Raw genomic sequence first — 10,192 nt, 5'->3', positions numbered from 1 at the left:
GTGTGGTGTTGGTGGGAACCAGGACATAGGGATGGGATGTGCTGATGCTGATCCATTGGGAACCAGGACATAGGGATGGGATGTGCTGGTGTTGACCCATTGGGAACCAGGACATAGGGATGGGATGTGCTGGTGTTGATCCATTGGGAACCAGGACATAGGGATGGGACGTGCTGATGCTGATCCATTGGGAACCAGGACATAGGGATGGGATGTGCTGGTGTTGACCCATTGGGAACCAGGACATAGGGATGGGATGTGCTGGTGTTGATCCATTGGGAACCAGGACATAGGGATGGGACGTGCTGATGCTGATCCATTGGGAACCAGGACATAGGGATGGGATGTGCTGGTGTTGATCCATTGGGAACCAGGACATAGGGATGGGATGTGCTGGTGCTGATCCATTGGGAACCAGGACATAGGGATGGGATGTGCTGGTGTTGACCCATTGGGAACCAGGACATAGGGATGGGATGTGCTGGTGTTGACCCATTGGGAACCAGGCCATAGGGATGGGACGTGCTGATGCTGATCCATTGGGGACCAGGACACAGGGATGGGACGTGCTGGTGTTGATCCATTGGGAACCAGGACATAGGGATGGGACGTGCTGATGGTGATCCATTGGGAACCAGGACATAGGGATGGGACATGCTGGTGCTGACCCATTTCTTTGCCAAAGCTTATGGCAGGAACTGGTGCCAAGTGGGGCTGGGCACACTGGCAACCCCTCCATACCCATCCTCACTGCGTTTTATTTCCTGCAGACAAGCCTGCAAACAGGCTCTTCGCTTAATGATTTTGTTTCCCTACAAATGTAGCCTATTACTTTGTGTGTTTCCACGCCTGGTTTATTATGCATGAACCAGGCAATTTGCCTGCTGCTCCCGGGACCCATCTTTAAAACAAAAAGGTGCTTTGTCATTCTTAATGGCTTTTGCTGGAGCGTGGAGTGTGCGGTTGGTGGATGGATGGAAGCACGGGATGGATGCACAGAGAGATGGAGAAGAAGGGAGGGGGAGACATTAAGTTTCTTTGCTGTCCATAACCCCTTTTAACTCAAAGGCTGTGATGAAGAGCGTGGCGTGGGCAGCTCTCTCCTGGCCATCACCCAGAGCTATGAATTCACACCTGGAGATGAGATTGGCTCTGAAATCTGGGCCCTGGGGGTGATTCAACCTCGCTAAGGAGGCAGCCTCGTTTCCCCAGGACACAGCCCTCCCTCCTCCCAGTGCAGCTCATTTATGCTGAGATGGATTCTCATTTATTCCCCGGGATGGAACAAGCTCACCGCCCCCTCAACTCCACACAAATCCCTTTCCTCTCTTCTTCCCTGCGGCCACGGTGCAGCTCAGCCTCACGAGGAACAGGGGAGGGTGATGTTTCACTTTGCCTTCATTTGTGCTGTACTGCAAAAGAGGGAACACCTCCGCACTTTGGGGAAACACAACGGGGGTGGCAAGAAACCAACCTCAGTTCTGCTTGCTGCAGCCCAGCAAAGCCCTGAGGTCATCCCCATCCACTGTCCCATGCTCTGGGGTCCTCCCCGTCCTCTGTTCCATACTCTACGGTCATTCCCATCCCCAGTCCCATGCTCTGGGGTCGTCCCCATCACTTGTCCCATGCTTGGGTTGTCCCCATCCCCTGTCCCATGCATTGTGGTCATTCCCATCCCCTATCCCATGATCTAGGGTCATCTCCATCCCTAGTCCCATGCTCTAGGGTCATCCCCATCCCCTGCCCCATGCTCTGGGGTCGTCCCCATCCCCAGTCCCATGATATAGGGTCATCCCCATCCCTTGTCCCATGATTTGGGGTTGTCCCCATCCCTTGTCCCATGCTCTGGGGTCCTCCCCATCCTCTATTCCATGCTCTGGGGTCCTCCCCATCCCTTGTCCCATGCTCTGGGGTCAGCCCTATCCCCAGTCCTATGCTCTGGGGTTGTCCCCATCCCCTATCCCATGATCTAGGGTCATTCCAATCCCCAGTCCCATGCTCTGGGGTCATCCCCATCCCTTGTCCCATGCTCTAGGGTCCTCCCCATCCTTTATTCCATGCTCTAGGGTCATCCCCATCCCCTGTCCCATGCTTGGGTTGTCCCCATCCCCTGCCCCATGCTCTGGGGTCCTCCCCATCCTCTGTTCCATGCTCTAGGGTCATCCCCATCCCCTGCCCCATGCTCTGGGGTCATTCCCATCCCCAGTCCCATGCTCTGGGGTCATCCCCATCTCCTGCCCCATGCTCTGGGGTCGTCCTCATCCCCTGTCCCATGATACAGGGTCATCCCCATCCCTTGTCCCATGCTCTGGGGTCGTCCCCATCCCCTATCCCATGTCCTGGGGACACAAAGGGCCAGAATATAAGCTGGCACCACAGGGGTGAGAGACACAGGGATACTGATATCCACGAAGGCTCCTCAGCTCAGTGAATGGGACCTCCCTAAGTGGCACAGGAGGAGACAGTAGCGACCCCTGCAGGCCTCAGCCCTCCGCAGCAGCACCTTAAGGCCCAACCAACAGCGTAGCACCCCCCACCCTTCCTCCCCCGCCCACTAACAGGGCGGGCACTGAGGGCCGCCCCTCACCGGCGGGTAATTTATAGTGCCTGAAATCTCGCGAGATTTGGCAGGCGTCTCCTCGAGGCGTCGTGGCGGTCTTTGTGTGTCGCATGTTTTTTACGTCATCAGTGTGCGTCAGGTGGCGGCTAGACAAGATGGCGGAGGGAGTGGGGCGGGGGGGGGGGGGGGATGATGGCAGTCTAAGGGCCCAGGTCGGGGTAATGGGGCCGGGTAGAGGATGTGGATGTGGATAGAGGGTTGAGGATGTGGATAACGAGATGGCAGAGCTCAAGAGGGGACTCTGTGCTCGGGGAGGGTGAGGTGTGGGGGGCTCTGGGACCCCCATAGGCCTTTGTGGGGAGGTGAGGTTGAGCTAGGCCTCATTGTGTGCTATGGGTGTTATTGCGGCCTGTGTGTAAGGTTGGATCTCTATTCCTCTTAGTGATAAATAATACAACACCGTGGCCTCAGGCAGCACTTAGTGCTAAGCCGTGGCCTATTTTGCTGCTCGGCAGCTTGTTGTATTTTAAGTCTCCCAGCTTCTTTTTGAGAAGCAAAACTAGAACACTTGGGGCCTGTGCTTGTGTCTCTCCCTCCCCACAAAGGGCAGCTATTGAAATCATTACCTGGGGATACCATTTAGTTGATGTTAATTAGATAATGAGATGCAGAGCTGAGCTTCTCTTTGTTTTCAGCTGAGGTTTTGCCTTCTTTGGAGCTGATTTGAGTGACCACAGGAGGTACAGAGCAGGATCTGTCCCCCAGCAGCATGTCTGCACTCACTGAGTGCTAATGGAGCCTTCACTACAGCCACGTGTGGAAATCAGGTCTGCAAGTCAGTGAGGCTGGCAGTGATTAAACCCTCCAGCACCTCACACAGGGTTTTTCTGGGGCTCTTTTGCTGCATGCGGTATCTCTCATTGTTGACCTGGTTTGCCCTTGTTCTATGGGTTGAAGTGGGAGCATGAGGATGGCTCTGGGATCTGGCCACTGTGATGTGGTATCACCTGCTATATCTCCCTCCTTCCCCTCCCCTCCCCCCCAAGAGAATGACCTGTTTTCTGCTGCCTGATTTCATGGCCATTCTTGAGGCTGCACTCCCCTCTGCTGGAAAGCCACAACCTCACAGTTGATCCTGCTTCAAGAGGAGGCTTCACCTGGGAGAAAGCCCCGAGCCAGCGAGGCAGTGGTTGTGCAGTGCTTGGAAACCTGCAGACACAGCTTGGATGTGCACAGTGACTTCAGTGTCCCCTAACTATGTCCCTATAGTGGTGGCAGTGTGGAAGGGCAGTGAGGACAAAGGTCTACTGAGGACACTGTTCTGGGTGTGTGGAACTGTTCTGAGTCCCTGCTTAGTGCAGGCATTGTCACCATCACTGTGGCTGCAGTGATGAGGAGGATGGGAAGTGGCTTCCCCCCAGGCTCAGCCACAGGTTTTCTGTCTGAGCCAATGGCTCTGGCTGAGGAGCAGATCAAATTGTGCCCAGTGCTGGTGAAGGAGCAGTCCTTCATCCTGACCGGCTGCAAAGTGATAGGTGGAAATCACAAAAATTAACTGATTTGAAGCTCACGTGGCCCCCTTGCTGGTGCGAGTGTAATGTTCCCAGCTTGGAGAAGAGCTTCAGTGTTTTTCCCCTCCCTCCCTGTGGGTGAAGTGACTGATTGCGGTCACGTTGAGCTGAGTTCCCAGCGAGCTGTGTGACTTCCCTGTCTCTGACAGGCGTTCCCTGCCTGCGGCAGCCCTGGGCTCTGTGCACATGGGGACAATGCAGGAGGGTTTGGGTGCTCCGGGTGCAGCCTGGCACGTCAGCAGCACTGGCCTCGAGCTCCCTGGGCTGGATGTGGCCATGTGGGGCTTGAACCCATAGGTTGTGGTGTGAGGCTGCTGAGCTCTGGTTATATCCACACCCCTTATTCTTGTAGGATTGCATCTTATCTGTGTTATGCAGCCTGGTGCCTTCAACCTCTTTTTTTCTCAGCTGTCCTACTCCCCATGGGAGCTGCTCTCCCCCATCGGCTGGAAATTGCTGCTCAGCACCTTTTGCATCCTGCTTAGCTGCAAGGGATGTGGGAGGAATCGAGGGATGGGATAGCCCTGGCTGAGCCCTGTACCAGGGAGGCAGCCATGAGGCCAAACATCCTCATCTAAAGGTACCCTGGGAGCAGGTCTGGCATTAACATTCCTTTAGGGGCACATTAATTTGCTGAAGGTGGAGGGCAGCCAGCAGCGTAACGCTCAGCTTAGCTGAAAGATAGATGTGGTATTGAAGCTGTTTCTCTTTTTGCTTGGTTGGAAGCTTGAAATAGAAAACATGGTGGCTGAGGTGCTGATGGGTGACACCCTACATGGGGCTGGGGAGGAAGGTTCCTACCCTGCATCCCCTCCTGTGCTATTTCTTCACCCAGAGAAGCTCAGCCCAGTTGGGTGTGGGGTGTGCTCAGGAAAAGGGTTAAAGGGAGGTCATAAACAGGAAGGGGAGCAACTCTGGACATGGTCTGATAGTGATGAGATGGGAATGGCTTGATTGATGAGAGGGAATGGCTTTGAATGAAAAGAGGCAGAAGTTGGGATTAGGGGTTTTCAGGGTCAATTTAGGCTCCCTGCTGAGGTTCTATGAATATTGCGGAACTGCCCTTTGGACGGGAAACAGGGGCAGGGATGCACTGAATGCCACCAGCATTAATTGGGTCACGGCTTGTTAATTGGAGCATTGCTCATTGATTAGGGTACCAAGGATGCTGAGAGCCCAAGGGGTCTCAACCACATTTCCCCCCTGTGCAGTGCAGGTCCCGCACGCCTGCTCGTTTCCCACGAGCTAATTAAGAGGCTCGCAGCGCTCCACGATGCTTGGCTGCCTACGGATTGCAGTGAGCAGCAGCTTTGCTCCTCCCCATCTCTGCCGCCGCTGACTCTGCCCACCAGAGCTGCACAGAGCAGGAATGGAGGGGGACTTGGCCAGGAGCGCAGCCCGGCTGCCCGTGTTGCTGCTGGCACTGCTCGGCTTCGTGCCAGGTGAGTGCCCGGGCACCGTGCCCTCGTCCCGCGGGGTGGGCAGTGGTGCTGCTGTGTTGTGTCCCTGATGTTCTACATCCTTATGGGCTCTCGGCCGCATGGGTCCGATGCAGGCACGCAAGCGCGTGATGCTCCATATAGAGGTTTCATAACGGGGGGCACCAAGCATCCCACTGCCCCATCCTGGGGGGTTCTGCTTGCTGCCGCCGCCGCTCGCGCCCCATGGAGCCCCGTTAGCCCTGGGCTGTGCCCGCTGAGGCTCTTACGTAAAGCATTGAGTGAGGAATCCCCTTAATTCCCTTCGTGCTAATCCACACATTTAATAATTCCCATAAAACCCTCGATTCCGACAGAAAGCATCTTCTAGTCCGGGCAGATTAGCAGGGAGCTTTTATCTTCCTAATGCTTAATTGGCTTCGGAGCGTGCGGCCGTCGCACGGGGCTGGCGGTGGCAGCACAGGGTGCGTATGGTGGCACAAATATGGCCCTACATGGTGGCAGAGGGGCTGCTGGGGGTCTCCAGCCCCCCTTGATCAGAGGTATCCGCTTTGGGAGCGTGGGGGTGATGAAAGAGTGAAGCTTCCTTGATGTGTGTGGAATAAACCCAGGGCTTAAATCGCCTTCAGAGATCTTTTACTGAGGTATAAGACCTGAGCTGGATCAGGGTGCACTGAGAACACCCTCCTTCCTCTCCCAAACCTTTTCTTGCGTGGACCTTGGCCTCAAGCCACCAGGACAGGAGGTGATGGTGGTGACTGGGCACCCTCCTGCTTTCTCCAGCCTTCGTTTTCCCTGTGCATTGGGGGATGTTGTGATCTCCCCCCTTCCCACCTTCTCCCCTCACTGTATCCTGGGGCTCAGCATCTGTTCAACATCTGTGCAAAGAACTCACATGCTGGCTCACAACTGGGCCCCAAAATGTGAGGATCTCCCAGGGTAGGGTCACATAGGATGGGAGGGAGCAGGGCTCAGCCCAGCATAAGGCTGCGATCAATGGAAGGATCCCAAAGAGCCCCTTGATGTGCAGGATCAGAGCAGCAAGTGCCCGGTGGTGGAGAGCTCCACTCCCCCAGCAAATCCAAGAAGCAGCTTGTAATTCAGGCTGCACGAGAGCTTTTTATAAAGCGAACACTGGGATGTCTGGTTTTAATCTGCTTTAATATAGAAGCACATCTGTTTCTGTCAGGGTGGGGGGAGAGGACTGTGGGGATGTGTTGTCCAGGTCCCAACGTGGATGGGGCAAAGCCTGGCCTCGTTACTGGGCATCCCAGTGTGTAAAATGGGGACAGGTGGTGGGGGGCTTTGAGGAGACGCTGGCCCTCCCTTGCCAGCAGAGCTGGAGGCGGTGGAGGAGACAGCTTGTAGGTAGGCGGGAGCTGCCGGTGCCAGGAGCTGGTGCTGAGCGTGACTGCAGAGCTCAGTCGGTGCTGCCAAAAATCCACAGTGTAGGCTCAACCTGAAGTCCTGGAGGTGGCTCCATCCCTCTCAGGTACCCACAGTCCTTTCCATATCCCCACGCTCACCCACACGCGGCAGTGGGATGCAGGACTGGCGCGTGCCCATAAGCATCCATTTAGAGCCAGATCCATCCCGGTCTGGTCCAGTCCTGCTGCTGTAACTGTTGTGATTTTTCGTAGGCATCTGGGCCGAGGCGCGTTTTAAGGCGGACAATGAGGTTTTGCAGATGCTGGCGGGGAACTCCTCGCAGAGTCTGTTGGAGCATTGTTCTGGTGAGCGCCCGGCCGCACCGTTCAGATGCACCTACGGCATCCGAACACGTAGCTCTTATTGGACATCAGCTCTCGACCCTGGCAACTTCCCCTCCCTGCTAGCAGCAGCTCCGCACGACCTCCGTGGTGTCCCCATCCCGCAGAGGGACATTGCAATGGGCAGAGAGCAGAAATGTCTGCAAACCGGGCAGGGCGATGCTTCCTCTTCCTCATCCTCTTCCTCCAGCTTGGAACAGCGGTGCCGGGTGGGACCTGTCCCCAGGGATCCTTCTGCCTATCCCTAGGCTATATCCTGTACCCTTAGTGACATTCTGCCTTGTTGTCCCCAGAGCTCCTGTTTGGCCAGGTGCAGGCGCAGCCCCAGCAGGTCTCTGGCATCCTGGGGGGTTCGGTGCTGCTCTCCCCTGTGCTGCCACCCGGCAGCAGGGTGAAGGAGATCGAATGGAGCTTCTCCTCTGGTGCCAGTGCCACTATCCAGGTGGCTGAGTTTGGCCCAGGGGGCTTCGAGCGCCCGGACCCCCAGGACCGTTTCAAGCAGCGACTGGAGATGCCCAACGCCACAGCACTGATGATCAGAGCCCTGGAACTGGGAGACAGCGGGATCTATGGGGCACGGATCAAACTGCACCCAGCGCTGGTGGAGGACCAATCCTTCAACCTCTCTGTCTATGGTGAGTAGCTGCTAAATGGGGGTGGGCTTTGGAAACACTTAAATGGGGAAACTGGCACAGAGCAATGATGTGACTTAGGTTAGACCCCAACCTTTCACATCTTGTGTTTGGCCTTCCAAGCCCCCATCTTGGGGTCCCTTCTCCTATCACCTGTGGGCTGGCTGTGCCCTGCCCTATGATGCAGGGCAGTGTGATGTGTCCAAGCAGAACCATGCCACGCTGACCCATTCCCTGTTGGGTGCAGAGTCGGTGCCAAGGCCCCGGACCCACAGCCAGCTGCTGGCCAGCACCCTGGAGTGGTGTAACCTGACCTTGCAGTGCCAAGGCACTGGCAAAGGGGCTGTCAATGTCACCTGGAGGAGGGACAACGGCCATCAGGAGCTGGGCACCGACCGCTCGCAGCTGTCCCCGGATGGCACCACGCTGCGCCTGGCCCTACAGCCTGGCACTGCCAATGCCACCTACACATGCACTGTCAGCAACCCTGCTGACCAGAAGGTCGTCCCCTTCGACTTGCAGAGCATCTGCCGCAGTGGAGGTGAGGGGCTGAGCTGTTCCAGGGGTCCAAGCACTCTTGAGTGCTCTCGGTTTGGGTGAGGGTCCCACGAGCATCCTCTGGTTCAGCCCCTTTCTGTGTTCTCCAGGGGGACAAGTGTCCTTCTCCAAGTCAGGGTACATCGTCCTCACCCTCATCCTGCTGGCTGTGAGCCTTGGCGGAGCCTTCTGGTGCTGGAGGCTCAACAGTGAGAAGTCAGCAGATCCAGGTCAGTAAAAACAACTTGGAGCTGAGCTGCGATCAGGCCCATCACTGAACCTCCCCCCCCCCATTACGTCCCATCCCCTGCAGCTGCCACCCCCACGGCACCGGCTGAGGAGAGCCCCCCAGAGCCTCAATACACTGAGATCGTGCACCGCAGCCCCCCGGAAGGTAATGACCAGGTGAGGAGCAGTGGGGTTGGGCTGTGCTTGGGGCTCCGCAATGCATTGGGGTCCCCATCACATCAGGGTTGGAAGTGCCACATACACCTTGATTCTTCCTTAGGGCCTACGTCCCCCTGAAAACAACCCGGAACCAACTTCAACAGAGAAAGCACCAGCACCAGGCAGCACCGTGTATGAACAGATCCAACAGGAGCCAGAGGAAACGGCCGAGGAGGTGACATAGGCCCTCAGGTGCGGGTGGCCCGTGGCCATGTCTGCCCCCGGGGGGACCGGGGCATGGGAGGCACTCCCCACCTCTGTCACTGCATGATGTGCCCACGCCAGGTCCGGGTATGGTAGAGAAAGGGGAGAGGAGGGATGAGCACTGTCTGCAGGGAGATGCACAGACAGACAGGTGGATAGACTTGGGGCAGCCCTTGGTCCCAGCTGAAGGATTTCTCTCCCCACAGGCACCAACAGCGCCGGAGCATCAGGATGCAACCGAAGGGCTGTAATGTGCATTGTGTGCCAAACCCAACCCCATTCCAGCCCCTGGTTTGGCTCCAGGGATGGAGGTGCCATCTCTGGGTACAGCTGGCCGGATGCTTTCCTACCCACCTCTGGTTTGTCCAACCCTCTGTCTGAAGCCCTCGTGGCCCCTTTGGGGACATGGAGATGAGCGGCAACGATGAGGCTGAGTCCCTCCTCCAGCACCGGGCTGGGACGTGGCTCCATCACCCACACAACTGGGGGTCCCAGCCTTATTTCTACCAGCTGAGAGAGTGGGCTGCCCTGGAGCAAGAAGAGGGGAACCAAAACCTTTATATTTGGGGGGGAGGGAGGGAGGAATTGGAGTCAAGGGGAGGCAAAGTTGGGTCGGTGGGGGCAGATCCAAGCACTGCAATATCCAGGATGGAACCACCTAGGGCAGATTGGCCCCCCACGACCCCCCCACTGCTCCCAGCCTTTAACTCAGCACCCCTTCCCCCCTCTCTTGAGGTCGAGCAGACCCTGGTGGTAACATCCCCAGGACCATATGGGGGGGACCAAGGGCCTGGGGGAGGACTGATGCCTGTGGGATATAAACCCGCTCTTCCCCCACCCCATAGCCATTCCTGTGTCGCCTATGTGCTGCCATTAAGGGGGGAGGGGGTGGAGGGGGGGGGGGAAAGTTTCACTTGTGTGTGTCCAGCACCTACCGTCATGGGCCCCGTGCTTGGCCCGACCTCCCCACGTTGTAAAAACAGCAAATAAATCTTGGTGAGAGCTTAGCAAGGAGCTGACAGCGTGAGTGGGG

General features: G+C 56.9%; 1 protein-coding gene across 13 annotated transcripts; it reads left to right on the top strand.

Moving 5' to 3' along the window:
• The first annotated feature begins 5,491 nt into the window (after positions 1-5,491).
• Positions 5,492-10,166, top strand: LOC107324433 (SLAM family member 8-like). 13 transcript variants are annotated; one of them, XR_014941219.1, is made up of 8 exons: positions 5,492-5,573; positions 7,211-7,303; positions 7,633-7,974; positions 8,219-8,512; positions 8,619-8,738; positions 8,822-8,902; positions 9,017-9,130; positions 9,366-10,166. XR_014941219.1 is itself a non-coding variant. In XM_085533608.1 (8 exons), exons 1-8 carry the CDS (start codon positions 5,501-5,503, stop codon positions 9,408-9,410), a joined length of 1,173 nt encoding a protein of 390 aa, XP_085389734.1. In that variant the 5' UTR covers positions 5,492-5,500; the 3' UTR covers positions 9,411-10,166. The 13 variants fall into 13 exon arrangements, 4 of the variants coding, with proteins under 4 accessions (XP_085389734.1, XP_085389735.1, XP_015739935.1 ...); XR_014941218.1 differs by having other exon boundaries at positions 9,017-9,147; XR_014941216.1 differs by having other exon boundaries at positions 8,822-8,913; positions 9,017-9,240.
• Positions 10,167-10,192: the final 26 nt, after the last annotated feature.

Source organism: Coturnix japonica, unplaced genomic scaffold, assembly GCF_054131305.1.
Source record: "Coturnix japonica strain WE unplaced genomic scaffold, WE-NBRP24 Scf062, whole genome shotgun sequence".
NCBI classification, from domain to species: domain Eukaryota; kingdom Metazoa; phylum Chordata; class Aves; order Galliformes; family Phasianidae; genus Coturnix; species Coturnix japonica.
This window is presented reverse-complemented; position numbering and strand designations above follow the sequence as displayed.

Coding starts and splice junctions, on each gene's coding strand:
- LOC107324433 (XM_085533608.1), top strand. CDS start 5,501: ATGGAGGGGGACTTGGCCAGGAGCGCAGCCCGGCTGCCCGTGTTGCTG. Junction 7,975..8,218: donor CTTCAACCTCTCTGTCTATG/GTGAGTAGCTGC, acceptor TGTTGGGTGCAG/AGTCGGTGCCAAGGCCCCGG. Junction 8,513..8,618: donor GAGCATCTGCCGCAGTGGAG/GTGAGGGGCTGA, acceptor TGTGTTCTCCAG/GGGGACAAGTGTCCTTCTCC.